The sequence below is a fragment of the Euprymna scolopes genome, chromosome 11 (assembly GCF_053919585.1).
Source record: "Euprymna scolopes isolate OS-2025 chromosome 11, ASM5391958v1, whole genome shotgun sequence".
In the NCBI taxonomy this organism is placed as follows: domain Eukaryota; kingdom Metazoa; phylum Mollusca; class Cephalopoda; order Sepiida; family Sepiolidae; genus Euprymna; species Euprymna scolopes.
The window spans coordinates 55,675,329-55,702,435 of NC_136492.1; the positions used below are offsets into that span (position 1 = coordinate 55,675,329).

Consider the following 27,107-nt stretch of genomic DNA (forward strand, 5'->3'; position numbering starts at 1 on the left):
CTACGTGATTATGGTTGCATGTGCATGCACATGCAACCATATGTTGGCGTACATCTGTATGTATGCATGTGTCTATTGTCATGTGTATCCACTCCCGTAAGCCGTGGTGAAGGCAACCCCTCTAGGAGAAGAAAATCTTAGATTTAAAAAAAAAAAAAATATATAAAGCGGGAAACCAGTACCCGCATTAAGCTGGTCTGCAGTTTGACTTGTTGCTAGCTATCTTGCTCTTGCTTGTTGCTGGATGTCAACATTTTGAACCGAGAGAGAGATTTAGCTGTCGTACAAAGCTAAAACTCTGTAACATCATCTGTGTATAGATACTCCCTCATCCATGGAAAAGTTGTGACGCGTGTAGGCCTGAAATGCTGGAAACATGTAATAATTGATCTGCCATCATTATATGTATGTATAGGTGTATGTATGTCCATGTACAGGTGTATGTATATGTGTGTATATCTATGTGTATATATATATATGTATGTATGTATATATGTGTATGTATATACGTATATATATTGTTTGTATGTATGTGTATATATGCATGTGTGTGTGTGTGTATATGCATGTTTATATGTATGCATGTATATGTGTATGTATGTGCATGTTTGTGTATGAGTGCATATTTATGTATGTGTATGTATATGTAGGTAAGTGCATGTATATATATATTTGTGTATGTGTATTTATATGTATGTACATGTGTATGTATGCGTGTATGTATGTGTATTATGCATTGTGTATGTATATATGCGTGTATGTTTACAGATATGTATGTGTGCATGTGTATATTTGCATTTATATATATATATATATGTCATTGACCATCTTGTGTATGTTTATGTATATATACGTATGTGTATTATGTATTGTGTATGTATGTATGCATACATGTGTTATATGTATGTATGCATGCATGTATACTAGTGACCGTCTTGAGTGTCATGTCTGCTTGAGCATGTGAATTTTGCCGGCAGGACTAAAGTCGTTTTCTGCTCATGGACTTTCAGTGTCTGAGGGAGTGGCACTCGTCTGACAAAACGTTGCAATATAGTCATTCACATACAGTACTGTTTTGCTGTTTCACAGCTAATCAGTGCGGCTAGACAATCAACTACCTCAAGCCAGGATCGAAACACGATCTCTCAAACAAGAGTCGAGCTTCTAACCATTGCACTATACGGCAATTTTCTGAACTAATGAACTGATCATTATGAATTTTAGAATATATATTCATAAAAAAATATAGTAAGTAACATGATCACATTATTATTTTTGTAATTGTTAAAATTTAGGAGGTGTATCTACATATAAAAATATTTGTTATCAACTGATCATTATGAATTTTGGAATATATGTTCTCGGTAACATGGTGAGTAACATGGGCACATTATTCTTTTTGTAAACTTTATTATTTAGGAAGTGCACCGACCCCCAAAACACTTCTAAACTAAGGTAAATACAAAAAAATTTAAAGAAAAATATTACTCCATATCAAATTTTGAGTTATATCAAGTAATACATTTTTAAAAGAATCAATGTTCATGCATAAGTGTTAGTAATATGTTTGGTAAAATCCTTAACTATTGAACTTATTATCAACTAGCGGGGGTACCCGGCGTTGCCCGAGTGTTTGTTTCCGGGACGGGGGGGGGGGAGTTTTAAAAAATGTTATGGTAGGTAAGTAGGAAGGATCAAACCCGGAGTCATGAGTAAAAGTAGGAAAATAAAGGGTGAAAAAAAAAACAAAAAAAAAAAAAAAAACATCTGCAACGTTAACAGTTCGGCCACCAAGAAAAGTCCATTCCAGTTGTTTAGGAAAAAAAAAAAAAAAAACGACTACGGTAGGTCGGCGCGAACATGAAAATATAATGTGAATTGTCCAGCACGCTAACCACTACGCCACAGAGCACTGCAGCTTAGTTTAGTGATTTTAAATAACTTCACATGAAAGAACTACGAAGCCAAACCGGTGTTCTCTTCTCAACTGTTCCTTGTAAACGATCCCCAAACGGTGTTAAGTGGTGGCAGGAGGAGGAGGAGTTTATTAGAGAGAAAATATTTTACCACTTCCATTTATCTAAACCGATTTTGGCCGTGACTTCTCAGCAGAAAAAGTATAGAAATCTAAGATTATCGAGGAAATTGAGAAATAATAAGCCTATAACACACCTCAGATATTGTTCTGCCGTTTGTGCATATTATATTTGCATGAAATATCTTGATTTTTAATCCTATTAAGGTCAAAATCCGACCGGAAAAAATGAGTTCATTTTATTTATATAGAGAAGAGATTATGGAATAGATATTCTAGACAACAGGATGAGAAACGTGGGGACATTATTTTTTTTGTAAACTTTCCCATTTAGAGCAGTGCCACTGAAACAAGACCATACTTCCAAAAGAAAAAATAGGAAAAACATTTGAAATTTAAAACTTATGCTATATTTATGGTTTATACCTATCTAGGTAGAATTATTTTTCTAGTGTGTGTGTCTGTATATATATATGTATTATTTTTCTAGTGTGTGTGTGTGTGTGTGTATATATATATATATATATATTTTATTTTTCGTGTGTGTGTTTATATATATATATATATATATATGTGTGTGTGTGTGTGTATGCATGTACTCAACATAGTCACAATGACACACCGGTCATCGTTAGATCAGCAAAATTACGTACTGTTAAGCTTGTGACCATTTGTGAATTTTAAGCGCTGTATGTGCCCTCTGCTTATCTCAGCATTGTTTCAATCATCGCAAACCTCCACTTACCACTGGTATTTAACAACGCCGACTCAGAAGAGGTGTGGTTGGAGATTGAACAACTCTTGCCATAAAAATTCCACGCACAGGCATCCTTACAGTGGGTATCCATAGTTTTAAGTCTGAAGGAAACTACGATATATACACACATTAAACATAAGGTAATAGTTTACGAATAGCAATAACTCACCTGAAAACGATATTTGAAGCCGATTGAATTTTTTTGCCTCCGTAAACTGTTTTGATCCAATCTTGACGTGGATAAACCTTCCACGTTTTGTAACAATCCTGGGAATATTGCGTGAAATTCCAGTTAACTGGCGGAAACATGTCTGTGATTCCATTGGTGCAGGATGGCATCACCATTTCTGTACAAGACTAAAAGAAAAAGAAGATCCAACAATCATGAGGTTGTTTGCTCAGCAACCGAAAAGGCTAACATGCTTGCCAGTCGGTTTGCTTCCAACTCCACACTGGACCCTGCTAACCACCCCCTCCCTGACTTTCCTTTGCGGACAGACGCCACACTAGACAATCTGAAAATCACCCCTTCTCAAGTGCATGCTATCATAAAAAATCTTGACACTTCAAAAGTATGTGGACCTGATCTCATCCTGGCTGTGCTATTAAAAAAAGTGCTCTGCCGAAGTAGCTCCGGTTCTCTTCAAACTTTACAACAAATGCCTTAAATGAATCTTGCTTTCCTGCCTGCTGGAAAACTGCTTCAGTTTTCAAGAATTCAGGCAAAAGAACTGACTTAGTAAATTACGCTCCATTAGCCTCCTCCCACTTTTCGCCAAAATATTTGAGTCCATAATTAACCAAACTCTAGTCCATCATCTTACAGATGTTAAACTTCTGACCGACCAACAATATGGATTTAGGCAAGCTCGTTCCACGGCAGACATCCTAACTGTAATCTCTGAGCGTATATACCATTCACTTGACAAAGCAAGGGGGGGGGGGGTTAGAGCGGTAGCTCTAGATATATCTAAGGCTTTTGACAGGGTATGGCAAGAAGGTCTTTTCAGGAAAATCAGATCATACGGTATCACTGGTAGAATACTTAATATAATTAAATCCTTCTTAGAGAAAAATCCAGGTTGTCCTTGATGGTCATACATCTAAACAAATGCGGGAGTGCCCCAGGGCTCTATCCTTGGACCTCTATTATTCCTGATATTCATAAATGACCTCCCTGACAAAATTGTCTGTGAGATGGGTATATATGCTGATGACACCGCGCTCTATAACAGACACGACAGGAAAATAAATGAACACATATCTAGAGAAATGGCAGAAACACTAGAGGATGACCTCCAATCTGTAGTGGAATGGGGACAAAAATGGATGGTCACATTCAATGCTGCCAAGACTAAACTTGTTTCCTTCAATAACTACAAGAAACCTTCCAATAGCAATGGCCAAAGACTCTTTATCTGAAAGTACATCTTTTAAACTCCTCAGCCTAACGTTCACAGGAAACATGAGTTGGAAAAATTATATTGAGAGCACGGTCAGGACTGCTGCCAAAAAGGTAGGTTCTCTCTACCATGCTAGAAAGCTACTAACGCCCGAAAGTATCCTGTACAAGGTACAAAAGTATCCTGTATAAGGCCACCATTCGCCTATGTATGGAGTATTGTTGTCATATTTGGGCTGGTGCATCTGCTACTAGTCTCTCACTCCTAGACAAGGTTCAAAAGAGAGTCGCCAACCTAATAGGTCCTGAACTGTCATGTAAGCTTCAGCCTCTGTCCCATCAACGAAATGTAGCATCCCTCTGCCTGTTCTACAAGTACTTTAACGGTGAATGCTCCGACGAACTGCAAGCACTTGTACCCCCTCGACGTAAATACTCCCAACAAGCAACAAAATCCCACCCCTTCACAATTGAGATCCCTAGATGTAAGAGAGCCTTCTACTCGAGTAGTTTCTTCCCCAGAACTGCTAGACTTTGGAATTCTCTTCCAGGTTCCTGCTTCCCCAACTGTACTGATATGCAGAAGTTAAAACGTAATGTGAACCGACATCTTGCTGCCCAACTCCCCACATAGTACCGTTGTAGCTTATGTCCCTGATAGTAGCCCCCTACATCAAAGTGGCAATGCGCCTTGTAATAAAAAAAAAAAAAGAAAAAGATAATGTTTCATAGGACAATAAATAACAAGAACAGATTGTCTAAAGATGCGTTTATTGAATCTGCCGGTTTCAGCATCTTTTGATTTAACATCAGTTTTTCATGCTGGTACGTGTTTGACTTTGCCATCGACAAAGCCAACAACGTCCAGGACATTGTTGAGATGACTTGTCCCCTGTTAATTAAGGTAATTTGTTTTTAATTGCATTTTCACTCCAAACAAGGCACCGTGCGACTTTAATGTAGGACATAATTTGCAGGAATACGATGTAGGGAGTTGAGCAGCAAGATATCTGTTTACATTACACTTGAACTTCTGCATATCAATACAGTCAGGAAAGTAGAAACCCCGGAAGGGAATTCTAAAGTTTAGCAGTCCTAGGAAAGAAACTATTAGAGTAGAAGGCTTTCTGGCATTTAGGGATCTTGAGTGTGTAGGGGTGGGATTTTGTTGTTTGTTGGGTTTGTCAAAGGTATTTACGTCAAGGGGGTACAAGGGCTTGTAGTTCGTTAAAATACTTGTAAAACAGGCGGAGGGATGCAACATTTCGTCGATGGGACAGGTTGAAGACTGTTTGGGATTGCTTAGGTTGGCCACTCGCTTTTGAACCCTGTCCAGAAGTGAAAGACTGGTAAGAAGATGCATCATCCCAAATGTGATAACATACACGGGCAAATGGTGGCCTTGTAGAGGTACAGGATACTCTCCAGCATAAGTAATTTTTTAGCACGATAGATTTCCCAACTTCCTCGCAGCAGCAGCAGCAATGCCCTTAATGTATCTGTTTCGTTCGTTTACCCCTCATGCCTGTTACAGAGCGTGGTGTCATTAGCACATATACCCATCTCAAAGACAATTTTATCAGGGAGAACCTACCTACTCCTTGGGTATATCTTCGGTTTTGTACAGTTTTAGGCAGTCCATCCTCCCAGGTTTTGCCTTTCGTTTATTGCTAATCATCTGAAGAATGCCTAACAGAAAATGTCGACAGGGTTGCCTTCACCAAACAGATAACCTTAACCACAACACACAGCCTTCAACAAATATGCAACATGCTTGGCAATTAGATTATCTTATGTCAACTACATGTTGATTAGGTTTACTGTTAAATTGATATTTGCATGAGCAGCTGAAACAGTCTCATTTGTATTTTCTTAAATTGTGGGCAATAATATCGTTTTGTGCCTGTTAAGTGCCATTCATGGAACCGCAATATAAATTATGAATTCTATAAAAACAAAACTCAATTCAATTTTTTACCTTTCTGAAAAGCAAACAAACACTTTGATTTACCTGGTAAGACCATCCAACAGTGCCCACTGAACCTGAAGGTGAAACAGATATATTGAAACAAGATAATTGGCCAGTGTAATTGTGGTAAACTTGCAAAGCCTTAGCCAGGCCAGAAATGAGGGCTTTGTCACTTGGAAATGTAGTATCGAGTGGAAGACATGTTTGCTGAAAAATAAAGAAAAATAACATCAGAATCTAATATTATGATGACAGCATGATTGGTATCAAATGGCAACTGGCAATATTAGTTTTGTTGAGAAATAATTTGAATTATTTATTTGCCATAAGGTAAACATAGTTTTACAATGTAACAAATTAGGCACAGGGCAATTAAAAATGTGGAGAAAAGTAATAAAGTTATCTATTCTACTTTTAACTAGAATCATTTCAGTTACCACAATACCACATTTACTCTGGAGGATTAATGTATTCCCAAATCTGTTGAAAAATTTTTTTTGTCATAAATATATTTATATGCGAAAAATTCATTGGAAGGAAATAATATTTTTAATGAAAAACAGCATGTCAGTATGGGAGTGAGATCTCTAAGTGTGAGAGAAAAAGAGAATGGGCTAGAAGTTTGGGAGAATGAGTAGTGTCCTTCGAGATAAACACAAATTGTGGAGGCCGAATGCAAAATGAAAGTGTGTGGAGGGAGGTGAGGTGGAGGGAGGAGGTGTTATCTTATGCACATAGAGATAAGCAGAGATAAAATTTTAATTAATTGACAAGAGTAAAAGGTGGACATTAGGTTTACTTTTGGCATCCTCATAATTTTCGCTTCCCTTATTTTGTCTTTTAGTCCTCACATTCCATGAGTGATGTTTCCAACAGAAAGGGAACAATTGCGGTTTTCTAAATCAGAATCTATTCAGCTAACTGCTAGCTAGGTTTAGATCTTGAAGTAGTATATGCATTTTTTGTTCCGTACATCAAGTGGCTTCATGTCTTGTCTGAAGCAATTTCCGTAAAAAACATTGAAAAATTGTATGTAGTTTAGAAGACTAGACTGAATGTGTTAAGAGTAACGACGCAACATCTTTAGTTCTTTAGATTGGTCATGTCATATGGAGGGGGTTATTTGAGAGAGGTATCTCGAGTAGAAAGCCAGTAGCTGGCTGGAATTGAACAGAAGAATTTTAGACTATAAACATATTTATGGAATGGATCGACTATTTCAATTTTATAATAAAGAATGTTTTTTAAAAGAAAAAAATGTTTATCATTTTTATATATGAATATTTATTTGTTCAACACCAAGATCTAACACAGCACAATGAAAATCAAATATCCGATCAAGTTGTGTCAACATTCAAAGTTCTGCAGATCTTCCACAATTTATTACCTAGTATTATTTAGATTATTCAAATTACTGTTCTCATCTTGAGTGTTATCCTCAACGTTTCAGCTGATATAAACTGACCAATAACCAAAAAGATAGTGCACTTTGATCTAAGTCTGAAGGTCTCCAGTTAAGTTGCATATTTGGAGAAAACATTTGATATATTCGATATTAGCAAGGCAATGCTGAAAGATGTGCTAGTTGACGATTATTATTATTATAGATAAAATTATTTATGTTAAAATGTTTTAATAGAAAGGAATGTTAGTTTTCATAACTAGCACAAACAAAAATATTCAGTTGATGTTAATTTGATAAATGGAATTTAAGCTAACCATAATATAAACAAAGATACATGACAAAAAACTAGCAATGGTCTTGAGGCTATGTGTAGTGATGACATAATGGAAAAGATAGACTTTGAGACAGAGTTTTAGTTATGAGGGAGATCAGTTTGATATGCAATGTGTTAGCGAACAGATGGAGTTTTTGGGTAAAACGCCCATGGAAGTCAGAAGAGGGCAATCTTATACAAAGCGTGCAAACTCTAAAAAGAAACTCAATAAGGAATAAATGATTATATTAAAATACTAGCATGGGTGCCCAGCATTGCCCAAGTGTTTGGAGGTGTGTTGAGCAAAAAAAAAAAGTGGTAGTAGGAAGGAAGGCAGGCTCAAACCCATACCACAATGGAAGAAAAGAACGGGAAAAAAATATGACATCTTTGCTGTTACGACCACTGCCAAATCGGAAGTGATGCAGGTTTGAATTAAGGCTAGACAATCGAAAAGAGGGAATGACTTTCAAAAATATCGGTGAAAAAAAGCAACACCTCCCTTTAACTTTACTTACAAATTTTCGACCCAAACCAATTAAAAAGCTTGCCCTACCTCTATGTAAAATTTCAAATGTTTAGACCAGAAATTGTCTGAGTAATTTGGTAGAGACCACAAAGGTAAAATTATTTTTAACTTTGTCCCCTATTATGACCCCATAACATTTGTTTTGGGCTCAAATCAAGTTATTAAGTTAGATCCATGTCCAAGGGACCTATATCTAAAATTTCAATTGTTTATGCCCAAAATTGGCAGAGGAGTTTGGTAGAGTTCTCAAAGGTCAAATCGTTGAACTTTGACCCCTTAACGGACAAATTTCTGGCTAAAAACGTATTACAAAGATTTTCCCAAATCTCCATACCCTGTATATCAAATTTCGAGTTTGTAGACTGAAAATTGACAGAGTTATTGTATTGGGAAATGTACACAGACAGGCACTTTAACTTTTATAGATATATACATTCCCACCTGAGTGTTTTCACTTTCGGAAAAAAGCACCTTTAATTTCAGGACGCATGGAAGGTACGCATCAAATAAAGATTTGAGGTATGTTTTGCTGGTGTTCTAACCGACAATGATGTCTATAAACTTTTAATAATAAGTATATACACATGAACACACAATAGAGAATACACTAGATGGATCACATGGTTAACATTCATAAATTAATAGAGACTCAAGACAATGCACATATAAACATCTGCACACACATATATATATATATACACACACACATATATATATATATATATATATATACAAGACACACATACATACTCGTTATACACTCCAGTACACAACAGATAGAGTAAACAAAATAGGTAATTTTCTAGTATACAATATGTTATTGATGCTGGTCATCTATGGTATAAATCTCACCTGTCTGTTTTAATATATGTATGTATGTATGTTTGTATGCCTGCCTAAAACTTTTGACAGAGGCAACGGATTTTCACGAGATCAGTATCGTTTTGAAGCGCGACCCTATGGACGATAAATATTAATTCTTTCACGCTCATCTGGGCACTTTTCTACAAAGGAGGGAGGGTCGCTTTTTTTGCCGATATTTTCGAAAGTCGTCCCCTCTTTTTGATTGACTAACCTTAATTTAAACCTTTGCCACGGCAAAGATGTCACTTTTTTTTTTCACATTCTTTTCCTCCTTCACGAACCTGCCTGCTCACTACCACTTTTTTTTTGTTGTTCAACACACACCTCCAAACACCCGAGCTAGTTACTTTGAAACAATTCTTTTTAAAAATAAAATTATTATCCATGTATTTTTTGTTATATTGCATATGTTTTTTATTTAAAAACTAGCGGGGGGGGGAGGTACCCGGCGTTGCCCGGGTGTTTGGAGGTGTGTGTGGTTTTGGGTAAATCAGAACACCCGGGTGTTTATGTCAGGGTTAAAATAAAAAAGTTTTGGTAGGTAAGTAGGAGGGATCGAACTCGAACCCTTGAGTCGAAGTTGGAAATTAAAGTGTAAAAAAAACGTGCGGCGTTAACCACGTTTACATTAACGGAAACATGTTTGAATTTATTTAAGTATTTAGAATTGACAGGTGCCCATATTTAATTACTTAATGAGGTCAACTTTGACTACGGGGCAGTATTTTATTTACTGCGGGAAGGGTTTTAAAATTATTTTTTTGTTTCCCCAAGATCTTAGGGGAGAAACCAGCTCCCCATAAAAAGGGGATTGTCCAAATTGAATAGCAATTGTCTGATATAAGGAAAAACTCCACATGGATCAAAGCTGATTGCTTTCAGACATTTCCAGCGATCGCGACCGGAAAAATACCGTCAGAATTAGGTTCGCTTTTATTATATGAAAAAGCCTAATCCACATGCGGCTAGCGAAAAATGTTGAATAGACAGGCGATTAAATAGACAGGCGACTCTCGCTGTTAACGCGTACATATTATCATTTAGACGTGATATAAAAAGTTTTAAGAAGTGAGTCGACCGATCGCTTCTCGGAAAGAAGCCTTTCTCGGGCATACACAAAAAGCGAACATACATACACACATTTTCACTTTTATATTTATAGATCAATAAAAACATTAACCGATATGTCCTTAATAAGGAGAAATAACTGGGAAATAACTTTATTAGGTCATTTCCCAATATGTAATTTCAAAAAGATGTTAATAAACAAATCTGTATCTCACAATCTAATATACAAAAGGTAGTCAACAAATAAATTAAATCATGTAATTTCTTGCAGTTGATTCAATTATTACCTGTAATTTAACGTGCAAAAGTATATTGTTAATAAACAAATAAATTAAATTTATTTAATTTTTGGTAAGGAAAAAAAGTTATTTCCCAGTTCTCTTCCTTTGATAAATAGTTAAACAGGAGTTATGGTTACTTGAGTCCTTAAAATACAAAAGAGTCATTAATGTATAACTTGTTCTGTGTATTACAACATAAAAAGCATGAAAAAGAAACTATATTTAACACAAGACAAACTATGAACAATTAAGGTTTTGACTAACTTAACTACAAAAGACTAGACTGAATGCGTGTGTTCAAAAAAGGTTCATTTTCATATGTCATCACCTTTCAAAATAATACTAAGTAAGATGTTGGAATAAATGATGGTAAACAAAAAATGGAGAATGTTCATAAAGAGTACTTATTCCTAGTTTCTTTTTGCTGGTTGAGTAGGGGTCACAGAGAAGAGTGTTTTCCAGCTTTAACAGCAAAACAGGGCAACTTCTCGCTTGACTGCACCCATGTCTTGTTTCCTTGGTATCTTGTTTCTTTCTCTCTCATTTACAAGAATCCTGAATTTTGTATGTCTTCCCACAGACACTTGATTGTTAAATCTTATTTTTATCATGCCCAGTTCCCATTGGCTAATTGATTTTTAGCATTTTTCTCTTTTTGACCAAATGGGTGTGTCAAGCCTATGTTTATGCACTTTATCTGTGACAGCTGACGGGTGAACATCCAGTTGAGAGTTTATTACTTTCTTTGTGAATCCCACAAATGTCCCCAAACGATGTTGTATATTATATCTACTAGTATCAATAAAAAGAACAAACTAATGTAACTGACAGTGTATTTTACCTTAACAGGCCATGCAGGAAGAGGTTGTAGAAAATCGGCCGGGTAGGGGTACTCAACCATGGCAAGATCAAACCAAGTCTCAGATAACCAATTTTTAAAATCAGAAAGATTTGAGGAATTCAATGGAGAACACATCTTTAATTCATCAGTCATGAATTTCAATCCAGATTCTACAAAAAATTAAATAAATTAAATTAAATAAAAATTAAATAAAACAACAAAAAACCATGTGCACTCCCCACTCGATAATCGCTAACCCCAATGCTGTTTTAATGGTTTTCTCATTTTTCATTTTCTCTTCTGGCTTTGTCATTGTCTTTTACATTGGCAGCTGCCGAGGGATGCACAGTGATTCACAAGAATATAAAAATAAAATAAAACAACTCATTTTGTGGATGTCAGTTGAGCTCTGGATGTATGTGTGATACCATAGTGAAAAAATCTCTTGAGGCTTGTGTCATTGCCTCACTTCGACCTCCTAAAGCTCTTTCGATCATGTCGAAGCCACAACCTGTGGTTTCTGTGCTAAAATCGCAACTGCCCTTAATTCTGTCCAACTTGCAATTTGTCTAACTGTGAGATCCAAGACTCAGCCAACCCACATGCTCACAGTCATAAAACTGTTGTTAAACTCATTGTCAATCTTTAAACTAACTCTAAATATATCTTGGGTCCTTTTGTTTGCCACACTATCAATCCCATTCAGTTTTTTTTTGCCTCCTCCAGTGAACAACTTCCTTTCTATTGTCTTTCTACCAATCCTATTTCCTATATCTTTGTTCATTGCTAAACTTATTTCTTCTTTTTTGTGTTATACTTTTTCTTCTTTCCTATTTTCTTCCTAACATTTGGGGTGGAGGTGGGGGGGGTAACACTGACAGTATCACAACATTTTAATACAGGGATACTGTTTTTGTCACAGATTGACATTAAATGGGAGGAAGAAGAAAAAACGGTATGGAGCACATATGAAAATTGCATTCCAAGTAAAAATAAGTATCCTCATTGAAAATTAGGAAAAATTAGTGAGTAGAAGTTTAATCTATATATATCTATAAAGGTGAGAATGTATGCGTGTGTGTGTGTGAAGACATTTCTCAACCTATATACTTAACGAATTGTTTATCTACAGACTTGAAATTTCATATATAGAGCATCTAGACATGTGGAAAACTTTTTAATCGGTTTTCATCTGGAAAAAATGGCTGCTAAGGGATCAAAATTGAGAAATTGGTACTTGGCGGTCATCAAATTTTTTTCCCTTTGCCAACTGTTTCATGACTACGCATGCACAGTTGTGAAACATGACAGATTCTTTGTGTTAAGAATAAGTCGGTTTGAAAAAACTTTTTAAAGATCATGTAAATCTGGCCTAATGATTATCGTACTTGACTTACTGTCTTTAGGTTTTGGTTTCGATCTCAAATCAAGTATTATTTTTTTTTTACTTACAAGAAATGAACTGTTCAGAAAAAATATATTATTTGCATGCACATGTCTCAATTTCTTTGTTTTTTTACTTACTTTTTTTTTAAGGAATTTAACGTTACGTTTAATATGTGCAGTATTTCTGTTTATAATAAACAAGAAATCTGCATTAGAATTATTTATGCATATTTTATGACCGGGCAATGCTAGGCAGAAACAATTTATTGAAATAAAATATAAGAAAAGGACACTATTGAAAGGTATACAATAAAAATAAAAATTATACAGAAAAAATAATAGGTAGTTTTTATTTGCACTTTTAACAAAATTAAAAAATAAAATAATTTGGAATTTTATAAAAAATGTGCTTATGAAATAAAAATGGTGTGGAGTTTGAGGCAAACTGACTGGCGAGCAGGTTAGCATTCTCAGTTGCCGTGCAAACAACCTCGTGATTGTTTGACAGTGGAGAATCGTTGACTGCCCATTATTTACTACACTTGTAGATTTTCCAAAAATCACGAGTTCCTAATTTCTGTGCTTCGATTGCTTGTGCCTTATCATCTATTAAATAATTAAGACCAATGCGTATTTACTTCAATAAGTTTCCAGATTTTTTTCGTATGGGTACTTTTATTAATAATACACACTTTTATTAATAATACACACTTTTATTAATAATACACTTTTATTAATAGTACACACTTTTATTAATAATACACACTTTTATTAATAATACACACTTTTATTAATAATACACACTTTTATTAATAATACACACTTTTATTAATAATACACACTTTTATTAATAGTACACACTTTTATTAATAGTACACACTTTTATTAATAGTACACACTTTTATTAATAATAATTCTTTATTTTGTTAATAAATTATTAATATTAATAGTACACACTTTTATTAATAATACACACTTATTAATAGTACACACTTTTATTAATAGTACACACTTTTATTAATAGTACACTTTTATTAATAGTACACACTTTTATTAATAGTACACACTTTTATTAATAATACACTTTTATTAATAGTACACACTTTTGTTAATAATACACTTTTATTAATAGTACACACTTTTATTAATAGTATACACTTTTATTAATAATACACTTTTATTAATAATACACACTTTTATTAATAGTACACACTTTTATTAATAGTACACACTTTTATTAATAATACACTTTTATTAATAATACACACTTTTATTAATAATACACACTTTTATTAATAGTACACTTTTATTAATAATACACTTTTATTAATAATACACTTTTATTAATAATACACACTTTTATTAATAATACACTTTTATTAATAATAATTCTTTATTTTGTTAATAAATTATTAATATTAATAGTACACACTTTTATTAATAATAATTCTTTATTTTGTTAATAAATTATTAATATTAATAGTACACACTTTTATTAATAATACACACTTATTAATAGTACACACTTTTATTAATAGTACACTTTTATTAATAGTACACACTTTTATTAATAGTACACACTTTTATTAATAATACACTTTTATTAATAGTACACACTTTTGTTAATAATACACTTTTATTAATAGTACACACTTTTATTAATAATACACTTTTATTAATAGTACACACTTTTATTAATAGTACACACTTTTATTAATAGTATACACTTTTATTAATAGTACACACTTTTATTAATAATACACTTTTATTAATAGTACACACTTTTATTAATAATACACACTTATTAATAGTACACACTTTTATTAATAGTATACACTTTTATTAATAATACACTTTTATTAATAGTACACACTTTTATTAATAGTATACACTTTTATTAATAATCCACTTTTATTAATAGTACACACTTTTATTAATAGTACACACTTTTGTTAATAGTACACACTTTTATTAATAATACACACTTATTAATAGTACACACTTTTTTTAATAGTACACACTTTTATTAATAGTACACACTTTTTTTAATAGTACACACTTTTATTAATAGTACACACTTTTATTAATAGTACACACTTTTATTAATAGTACACACTTTTATTAATAGTACACACTTTTATTAATAATACACTTTTATTAATAGTACACACTTTTATTAATAATACACACTTATTAATAGTACACACTTTTATTAATAGTACACACTTTTATTAATAATACACTTTTATTAATAGTACACACTTTTATTAATAATACACTTTTATTAATAATACACACTTTTATTAATAATACACACTTATTAATAGTACACACTTTTTTTAATAGTACACACTTTTATTAATAGTACACACTTTTTTTAATAGTACACACTTTTATTAATAGTACACACTTTTATTAATAGTACACACTTTTATTAATAGTACACACTTTTATTAATAGTACACACTTTTATTAATAGTACACACTTTTATTAATAGTACACACTTTTATTAATAATACACTTTTATTAATAGTACACACTTTTATTAATAGTACACACTTTTGTTAATAATACACACTTTTATTAATAGTACACACTTTTATTAATAATACACACTTATTAATAGTACACACTTTTATTAATAGTACACACTTTTATTAATAATACACTTTTATTAATAATACACACTTATTAATAGTACACACTTTTTTTAATAGTACACACTTTTATTAATAGTACACACTTTTTTTAATAGTACACACTTTTATTAATAGTACACACTTTTATTAATAGTACACACTTTTATTAATAGTACACACTTTTATTAATAGTACACACTTTTATTAATAGTACACACTTTTATTAATAGTACACACTTTTATTAATAGTACACACTTTTGTTAATAATACACACTTTTGTTAATAGTACACACTTTTATTAATAATACACACTTTTATTAATAATACACACTTTTATTAATAATACACACTTTTATTAATAATACACACTTATTAATAGTACACACTTTTATTAATAGTACACACTTTTATTAATAGTACACTTTTATTAATAGTACACACTTTTATTAATAGTACACACTTTTGTTAATAATACACACTTTTATTAATAGTACACACTTTTATTAATAGTACACACTTTTATTAATAGTACACACTTTTATTAATAATACACTTTTATTAATAATACACACTTTTATTAATAGTACACACTTTTATTAATAGTACACACTTTTATTAATAATACACTTTTATTAATAATACACACTTTTATTAATAATACACACTTTTATTAATAGTACACTTTTATTAATAATACACACTTTTATTAATAATACACTTTTATTAATAATACACACTTTTATTAATAGTACACACTTTTATTAATAGTACACACTTTTATTAATAATACACTTTTATTAATAATACACTTTTATTAATAGTACACACTTTTTTTAATAGTACACACTTTTATTAATAGTACACACTTTTATTAATAGTACACACTTTTATTAATAGTACACACTTTTATTAATAGTACACACTTTTATTAATAGTACACACTTTTATTAATAGTACACACTTTTATTAATAATACACACTTTTATTAATAGTACACACTTTTATTAATAGTACACACTTTTATTAATAGTACACACTTTTATTAATAATACACACTTTTATTAATAGTACACACTTTTATTAATAGTACACACTTTTATTAATAGTACACACTTTTATTAATAGTACACACTTTTATTAATAGTACACACTTTTATTAATAATACACACTTTTATTAATAGTACACACTTTTATTAATAGTACACACATGAAATTTTAGTCCCATTTGAAATAATCTCCTCCAGCGTCAATGCACTTGTTGTACCGTTCCAACAACCCATGGAAAGTTCTATGGAAGTCCTTGCGTGAGTGTGTTAATGAACCTCGATACAGCCTCATTCATCTCCTCAACTGTCTCATAACGACGGCGTCTAGGGTTTTCCTTGAGCTTAGGGAATAACAATAAGTCACAGGGAGCCAAGTACGTCCAAGGATGGAATACTGTTCCCATATCTGGGCAGGAGCTGCTAAAAACAGCCTATCCTGCCTTGACAGAGTACAAAATAGACTTCGTGGCTTAGTGGGAGATGCCATTTTCTCTACCCTGCAACCTCTCTCCCACAGAAGAAACGTTGCGAGCCTATCCTTGTTTTATTGTTATTTCCATGGCAGGTGCTCGTCTGAACTCCAATCTCTGGTCCTCCCTCGCCAATCTTTCACGAAAAACACCCGTCTAGCTGAATCCACTGTGAAAAATTTCCCCCACTCTTTATCTGTGCCTAAATCAAAACGTAGATTCCATGAAAAAAAGCTTCTTTCTTAGAACTGCACGCCCGTGGGACTCTGTTCCGTCTGCCTGCTTCCCACCTGACTACAACTTGGATGTCTTCAAGTCCAATGTTAACAAATTCCTAATGAACAGCCCTCTTAAGTAAACACTTCATTAAATCTCCACACTAACGTACTGTACTTGCAATAACCCTTATCCCTGAGTGGCTTCCGAGCCTTGATAAGTGGTGATCAACGTGTAAAAAAAAAAAAAAGGTCTGGACTATAGGGAGGGTGAGGAACTGTTTTGATGCCCATCTTGGTCAAATAGTCTGTAACACGGATGGACAAGACTGGTGTATTCGAGCTAATCTTCCACATCTTCAGTTACTCACAAATAGTTGCATGTACAGTCCCCACACTGACATCAAACTGTGCATTTATTGTCTCTATAGACACACGATGGTCCTTATCCATAGAATTCTTTATTTGGCCAATCAACTCTACTGTTCTGATGTCCTTACTCCTCCCACACCTCTCAGACTCCCTTGTTTTATTTGAATCTTTTATGCCACTCAAAAACTGATGCTTGATTCATGCAAGAGTGTCCAAAAGCAGTCTGAAGCATTCCATACGTTTCCATAGCATTTTTTCCAAGTTTAAAACAGAATTTTATTGCATATCGTTCTTCTAAAGTGTTCTCACGTCCAGATTACATTTTTGAAATTCACCAGCTGTGACAATCAGGTTTTAGTAGGGTGTATTCCAATTTCTGCTGTAGCTGTTCATGAGATGTATATCAATAACATAAGATACTGAATTTTTAAGAGTCTATGACAGTTTTAAATGAGCGAACAAAAAAGTCTGGAAATTATTAAAGGTACCTCGTATATACACCCCATGAAACAAAATTTAGTGAGTAAAAAACTGTTAAATTAAAAGTGGTTAGGAAAATTGATAAATTAAAAGTGGTTAGGAAAATTGATAAATTAAAAGTGGTTAGGAAAATTGATAAATTAAATACTAACTTCGATAATGCCCTGCCATCTAAAATGAATTCATAGAAAAAAAATCTGTATCTATTTCCATTAATTCTTTATTTTTTTTATTTTTTATTTATTTTTTTTATATCCATTAATTCTTTATTTTTTATTATTTTTTTTATATCCATTAATTCTTTATTTTTTTATTATTTTTTTTTTATATTCATTAATTCTTTTTTTTTTATATCCATTAATTCTTTATTCTTTTATTATTTTTTATTTTTTATATCCATTAATTCTTTATTTTTTTATTCTTTTTTTATATCCATTAATTCTTTATTATTTTTTTTATCCATTAATTCTTTATTTTATTATTTTTTTAATATCCATTAATTCTTTATTTTTTTATTTATTTTTTTTCATATCCATTAATTCTTTATTTTATTATTTTTTTTATATCCATTAATTCTTTATTTTTTTATTTATTTTTTATATCCATTAATTCTTTATTTTTTTATTATTTTTTTATATCCATTAATTCTTTATTTTATTATTTTTTTATATCCATTAATTCTTTATTTTTTTTTTTTTTTTTTTTTTTATATCCATTAATTCTTTATTATTTTTTTTTATATCCATTAATTCTTTATTTTTTATTATTTTTTATTTTTTTTTATATCCATTAATTCTTTATTTTTTTATTATTATTTTTTTTTTTTAGCCTTTTCCTCTTTGATAGAGTCTAGAAAAGAGTTTTCAATCTAATCGGTCCCACTTTGTCAACTAAGTTCCAGCGCCTATCCCATCGCCGCAATGTTGCATCTCTGTGCCTGTTTTATAAGTATTTTAATGGATTGTGCTCTTATAACTCGTTGCACTTATGGCCTCTCATCGTACATATCCCCAACAAACCCACTTAGCAACAAAATCACACCCCTTCACTGTTGAGGTCCCTAAATGCCACAAAGCTTTATACTCTAATAGTTTTTTCCCCCAAACAGCTAGATTTTGGAATTTCCTTCCTGCTACCTGCTTCCCTGACCGTACTGATATTCAGATTTAAATGTAATGTAAACCATCACTTTGTTAATCTTTCGTAGTCATTGTCCCAAATAGTCTAAGCGGTGATATGCTTTGTTAGGGGTGAATGCGAGTTAAAAAAAATAAATAAAAAATAATCCAAATTCTACCGAATCTACAACTACACTACCACCTTGAATTCATTAACCCTTATCCTCGAATGGCATTAAGCCTTGATAAGTGATGACACCCTTGGAAAAAAAACAAAAAACAAAAACAAAGAGCCTTACATCTTAAAAGATTATTTTGGTTTGTATATTCAAAATTTTACTTTCTTACCTGACCGACTTAACTCATCAATGGCATCCCATGATATGCGTATATTTCTGGGACAATGGACAGAAGCTCTTTCGAACGTGTTGGTGATGACCTTGTATGCACCATCACATGAGGAAAGCCCTGTAAACTGCCAAATGGGAGCAGAGGCAGCTATTGACCTAAAAAAAAAAAGAAAAAAAAAAAAAAACATATCTATATGTATATAGAGGATTAACGTTTTAACGGTTTTTGTCCAGAATTCCCCAATATTAAAAAACAAAAAGTAATGAAAATGTGTATGATTTACATACCCACAGCAGAGTGAAAATGTTATATTCTAAAAATCATGTAAATTGATAAAAGAAAAAAAAAAAATCAAATTTTGTAATGAAACGATGATGAAGTGTCTTGTTCCCCCACCTTCAATGAACAAAGGGAGATAACTCAATACGAACTTCTAAGATTTGGAGTAGGGCAGTCTTGTAATGGCTACAATTTATGATCAATCACTTAAAATTATGCAAAGATTATTTTCTTTAAAATACTTGATCAATTTACATAAGTTTTGGAATTATGTACATCAAAAATTTTTCTGTATTTTTATTTTTTTTAATATAGGGAGAATTCAGAAAAATCATCATTTTAATTTTTTGTATAACTTGTTCCTTGGACAAATGTAGTATTGAATTCATGTTAACATCAATATAAAATTTTGAATGAATACGAGTTAATGATAGTTTTCTATAACATTGAAAATGGCTAGCTAACAATGAATCTCTTTCTGCTTTTATGAGATGGCTATTGTTCTTGATTTCTTTCTGTTTCTTACATATATTAATAACTTACAACGTACACAGTGCATACACAAAAAAGGTTGGAAGTTCCATTAGCTGAAAATTATATCCAGAATAAAAAACAAAAATACAAAACGAAATGCTTATTAATTACTCTACCTAAAAACACCAAACATTTTTTTTTAAAACTTGTTACTTTCTAGTAATATTGTTCTCTGTGCATTTAATCTGTCACTTATTTGGTTTGTTGTCCAGAATTCCCCCTATTATATTAAAAAGCAAAAATAAAAATAAAAATCCGAATGATGTATGTACCCATGATGAAACAAAAAATATCTTCCTATAAATTAATCAAGTAGTTTTATTTTTATAAAGAAAATTATTTGTAAATGATTAATGGAAATTTGTAGGCATTAAAACATAAATTATTAAATTATCTCCATTTTCAAAATGGCAGACAAGAAAGTCACTATTTTGTTGCTCATAAAGTTTGATTTTCTTATTTAAAAATCAAACTACTTGATCAAGTTACATGATTTTTGGAATATGAGTACATACATCATAAAGAAATTCTGGGCAAAAATCTTTATTTCTTTGGACATCTTCCTTTTTTAACTATTTTATTCAACCCTAAAAAAATCATTGCAGAGCAAATTTACACTATTAATAGAATTTATACAAATCAAATTCTACGAAATATTATATTGAATAATTTCATTAAATTTATTACTTTTGATCAACATCATACACAGTTCGTTTTTTCATGTTTACACATGTTTTGTGGATTTTAGAAATTCATTTCCAAACTAACTTATCTATTTCTCTCAAATTCATTCATATCATTTATTCATGTTTTCCTTTGACTTCCAAACCAATCTATTTATGGCTAAGTCATTATTTATCCTTCATCCTCTAAAATCCATATTCATAACTTTTGCTCATGTTTTCCTTGGCCTTCCTCTCCTACCTCAACTTTTCTACATCTTTCAAAATACTTGCAAAACAGGCACTATTTCTTTTTAATTCACACACACCCAAAAAATGATTGTAGAGAAAATTTTCATTATTAATACAATTTTTACAAATCAAAATCTACTAAATGTTTCATCCAAGAGTTTTCAACATATATTACTCATTTCATTTTTCAACATATATTACTCATTTCATTTTTCAACATATATTACTCATTTCATTTTTCAACATATATTACTCATTATCATTACTCAACACCTGTTTTACACGTCTGCAGGTGTTGGGCAGCTTTTAGAAAATGACTCCCGTATTAACTGACCTCTGATAGACATTATTATTGTTTTTTCTCTCAAATTCACTCTTATTTCCTCCCATGTTTTCCTTGGCCTTGCCCTGCAACCTCAACATTTCTACATTCACTCGTTCATTTTTTTTTTTTTTTTATGTGACTAAACATTCAGATTTAATCTTACTCTGAGATCATCAGATCTATGTCTTTAAGAATCATGTTATGCATCAATTGTATCATTCCTATATCATTTCTCATCATGCAACACATATCCTCAACCTCCACTGGTACTTTCATACATCATCACACGGTGTATACATATGTTAGAGTAGTTTATTAACAACAAAATTCAATTAATGGATCTAGATTTTAAGACTGCTTTTGAATTTGCGTAAAAACCTTTTTAATTTACCTTATCAGGGCTGGTGCATCTACCAATAGTCTCTTGCTCTTAGACAGGGCTCATAAAAGAGTCTTAAATCTAATAGGTCTCTCCGCACTATCAGCCCTTTGTTCCATCGCTGCAATGTTGCATCCCTGTGCCTGTTTTACAAAAACTTTAATGGAATATTAGATTTTGGAATTCCTTGTTCCTTGCTTCCCCACTGTACTAACCTGCAGAAGTTTAAATGTAATGGGAACAAACATCTTGCGGCTCAACTGTTACACATAATCCTAAATACTAGCCCTTACGTCCAAGTGGCAAGATACCTTGTTTGTGGATTAAAAATGTGAATGTTAGTTTGAACTCTACTCAAATGAGTAGTTAATCTAACATCCAAAACTGGAACATCAAACCAATTCTCTTCCAACGATTGAAATCATGAACATTCGTCCACAGTGGACAAATCCACATTCAGCCACCAATTGCCATGGCAAACAGCACCCTTCCCAAGAGTCCATCATTCAAATTTCTCAGATTAACATACACAGGTAACATGAATTGGAATAAATATAAAGAATATGCAAGCAAATCTGTTACAAGGAAAGTAGGCTCCCTCTTTCATGCTAGAAAACTTCTCACACCTGCCAATATTTTATATCTCTACCAATCCACCATTCGCCTATACATGACGTATTGTTGTCACATCCGAGCTGGTTCACCAGCCACTAGTCTTTCCCTGTTGCCATAATGTTGCATCCTTGTTTTACAAGTATTTCAATGGAATGTGTTCAGATTAATTTGCTGCTCTGCTCTTGATGTACTTTCAGCCAACCAGGAAAGCAGCAAAATCACACCTTCACTGATGAGATCCCCAGATTCCAGTAGATTTTCTACTCTGAGCTTTTTCCTCAGATAGCTAGCCTTTGGAATTCTCTACCTGATTGTATCAGCACATAGAAATTTGGTGCTTGTTCACTTTTGTTACCGTGCTATTTTTTAAATAGCTTTTTCAGGTTTAATTCAAGCTCCACAATATATTTTTTTTATTAAATTGTTAGATGAAAGCACAGAATAGTTACAAAACACCCTCCCCTCCTAATGTTAAGAATGGCTTTCAAAATAATATTATTCCAGCACTGTGGCAAAAGTACACAAGTACCAGAAATTTAGATGTAATGTGCTGTACAACTCTACTTATGATGCCCATATGGATATGGCCCCAAATTCACAGTAGCCCCTTATGTCTCAATGGTAACCTGCCTAAGAATTAAAAAAGTAAAAAAGTAAATAAAAAAAAATAAGTTGGATTATTTTAACTTTCTTTAATAATAAAAAAAAAAGAAAAGCGTTGCTGGTGTATTTAGTGTAATTGAAGATAAAGAAAGAGGCACAAGAGATAATCGCCTTCCAAGTAAAAACTTTTTGCTATACTTATGAATCACACAAAATTAAGTAGCCTCACCAAAAATTGAGAAAAATTAGAATTTTTAATTAAAAATAAAATCAGTTGAGCCACCATACATTCTAACTTGGTTAAATTACAGACTCACTTATCTCCCCCCCGCTTTACAGGTATTTCTGCTTTTACCCATGATGAGTTGGCAAAAGATGATAAAACTGATTTTTATTTTTTTAATTAAAATGGCACTCAATAATTTTCCTAATAATTTTGTGCAGACAGCTATTTTTATCTGACAACTAAAAATATTACAGAATTTTCCTGTCAATTTATTTGGAACTGATTTTCACTTGTGCCACTACATAAACAGTGCTCATCTACAATTGGGCCTACAAAAAAATATTTTTCAAAAAATTTGGGTGTGGTCAACTTACAATGAACACAATTTCACGTAAAATGAGTACTCACATGTTGACCCCCACACCCACAAGTATGTATTTACATTGTGAAGAGGAGCGAGACACTCGACTTTGAAAAAAAAAAAAAAAGGCAAAATGTTTTTTTTTCTTAAACAAACAGGTGGCCATAAAGTGGGTGCTCATTATATGTTATATTATTAGAGAACAGTGATCTCCCACTTTTTTAAAAGTAACATTTCTTCATATCTTGGAAACTACTTGTTTGCTGGAATTGTAAACATTATTTTTGTTTTCAGCGTCCCCAAAAAGCTATAAATGTGTTCATTTTAAAGGATTTTTTTCTAGAGGGTGGAAAGTCGATTGTCTGCCCTTGTTGATCGTACATTCCCTTGATTCCCAAGAGGTGTCGCTAGCAGCGTATCATTCAAAATAAAGATGGCGTCAAGTTTTTCTCTGATAAAATGTGTCATGATTTTCTTAAATAAAAAAAACAAAAAAACTACTTGATCGATTTTTGTGATTTTGGGAATATGACATCTTCATGCATGACAGGTACATACACCATAAAGATTTTTAAAGATTTTTAAAGATTTTTTAAAGATTTTTCTTGAAAAAAAATTTTTTTAAGGCCCGCACCACATAAACACTAAAATTGTTATACTATTGTGTTACTTGTGTTACACTTTATACGAGACTCAAGCCATTGTAATTCAGTTAGACCCTCAAGATATTACTAATGTAAAGAGTGATAGCCTTAAAATTTGGTTTCTACGTTAAAAAAAATAAATCTTTAATAGTGAAACAAATGAAAAAAACAATCATGAACAAGTATAAAAATTCTTCTCACCCATCTACGACACCCGGATATTTCATTCGAAACCAAGCAGCAAGCATTCCACCATAAGAGCCACCAAACGCCACTACGGAGCTATTGTGGGCACCATTGATGCTTGATTTAAGGTGGCCAACCAGCTTAGCATAATCTGCAAGAGCCTGCTCTGAGGTCAGAAAAGACATCTTAAGAGGATCCTAAAAAAAAAAAAAAAAAAAAAAAAAAGAGTATTTATATGATGAAAAAGAAATGGACCATATTAGGATGTTATGAAATAAATAAGTTGATTAAAAGAACAACAAATTGTAATATTCATGATTTAATTTGTGGTTCTTTTCATAGACTTATTTATTTTATAACATCCGAATATGGTTCATTTCTTTTTCATCATTTTAAAATTTTGCCATTCTAATAAAGACACACACATATATATATACCATATAATCAAAAGAAAAAATTATTAAACAAACGGTTGTTTGTACAGAAACAGATATTTAATTTCATGCACTAGAGCAGATTAGGAAAAATAAAAATAAAAAACGAAACGTATAATATAAGGAAAGATAAAAGATGCAAGGGAGGTAATCCTAGATATAAAAAATGATTCCATGAGAGTGACCCCTTTTAAACAGAAGGATCGAGTAATAATACGAATTCAAACACCAAGCAAAACAGGAATATTAAAATAAACACGCATAAATGTAGAAATAAAATTATATAAAATTATATGATAATTGGAAAAACAAATAGAAAAACGGTGAAATTAAAACAAAAATAAATAATTAATAAATAAAAAATAAATAAAAAATAAAAATACGAAACTACGGGTTAAAACGGAAAACTATCTTCAGATAACACCAAAAGATGGAGGAAGTGAGGAGGCATGGCTTTGAAAATCTTTTTACCCGAATACGATGTTCAGCATGTTAAAAAAAAAAAGTTGTACAATATGCTTAAATATGATATTTTGATTCATGCAGATTGCATATTTATTATTATATTATATTAGACCCAATGTATGGTAATTATTTAAAAATAAAAAAAGAAAGACTTGTGCCCCCCACCGAGAATCAAAATCAAAACTAATTTACAATTTACTTTTTCCTTTAATGTTAATGCCTGAGCTATGAAGACATGTTTGCAGCAACACGAATCAATAGCTATTATATTATGCATTCATATTCGTAATGCCATTTTTTGACCATCACCTGGCAAATTCCATTTTTTAATTTTAACACTTTTACATTGATTTTTTCACCAAAAACTGACAGGGGAGTTTGGTAGGCAAAATTTTTTAAAGAAATATATATATATGCATGCATAAATATATATAAAAAGAGGTTTGTGTTTACTATAGCCTTTTTATGCAAATATTACGCAAGTATAAATTATGTAGAATATCTGCACGAATATGGCGTCAAATTTTTCACAGAATAGTTAACTAAAGATGACCATTCCATAAGAAAACTGAAAAAAAAATAATAGGGAATTATTAAAAATCAATGTTAAAATGAATATGCACATTAGCTAGATCTTTTGCATTTGAATGCAATTCCATGACCCATATATAACAAAGTTGTCTTTTCTTTTCAAATAAATAGAAAAAAACGGCTTTTAATATGAATATCAATACACAAAAAAATCCAAATTTATAGGAGTATTGGTGTGTGTGTATATAATGTGTTATACACCCCCCCCCGTCATATTTTCCATTTTTTATAATATTTTTTAACCATAATTTCCTCACTTCAATTTTGTTCTGTTGAACGAGGTTCCAAACTGGTTATTTGGTGTTTATATAGCTTTAGGGGTTTCACAATTTGGGTGGGGGGATCCCTTATTCGGGTAGTCATTTTTAGATGGCTTCTTTAGAGTTTTCCTTTTGACAAGATATTTTTGGAATAAACTCGTTTCAAACAAATATTTCCAGTAAAAACGATTTTTAGATTTATCATTGTTATATGATAAACAAAAAAAATGAGTCCAGAGGCACACATTCACAAAAGAGATATTTTATATATGTTTAAAAATGGAAGTTTACAGCAACAGGAAAAACATAAGATGTCCATTAATATTTTAGAGGGAGATTCATTAGTTAAGACATAAAAGAAGTCAGAGGCAATAGTTTAAGGAAACTTCTCCACTCAATTATATAAATTATGTTTCATTAAAGAGTCAATGTTCATTGTTTTTTTTATATATTAGAAAAGGAGTTCAGTGAGAAAAGTTAGGAATATTTTAATGGATGAGTTAGTTATAAGTATGGATTCAAGCAGTTGGTATATGTGTGTCACATTTTATAAGTGTGAGTATGCGGGAGTTCACATGCCAGTAGGTGCAAAGCTTGACAAAGGTGTACCAAAGATGCTAGTCCGTGAATTTTAGTTCAACTGGTTTATTTAAGAAAAATCTGGCTTTTTAAGAGATTGAAATGGCTCCCAGACAGACTATTTTGAATAAATTCGAAAAGTTCTTCATTTCGTCCGAAATATAATGA

The 27,107-nt window shown here is 31.8% G+C and overlaps 1 protein-coding gene across 1 annotated transcript in view; it reads right to left on the reverse strand.

Annotated features, from left to right (window-relative positions):
* LOC145287857 (lysosomal Pro-X carboxypeptidase-like) overlaps window positions 1–27,107 on the reverse strand; it is a 60,996-nt gene that overhangs the window by 15,068 nt on the left and 18,821 nt on the right. Inside the window, exons 4-8 of the mRNA XM_080135738.1 lie at window positions 24,626–24,807; window positions 19,542–19,699; window positions 11,465–11,634; window positions 6,206–6,370; window positions 2,962–3,149 (exon numbers count right to left, since the gene is read on the reverse strand). Coding sequence (XP_079991864.1) covers window positions 2,962–3,149; window positions 6,206–6,370; window positions 11,465–11,634; window positions 19,542–19,699; window positions 24,626–24,807 — 863 coding nt within the window. The remainder of the gene's footprint in view (window positions 1–2,961; window positions 3,150–6,205; window positions 6,371–11,464; window positions 11,635–19,541; window positions 19,700–24,625; window positions 24,808–27,107) is intronic.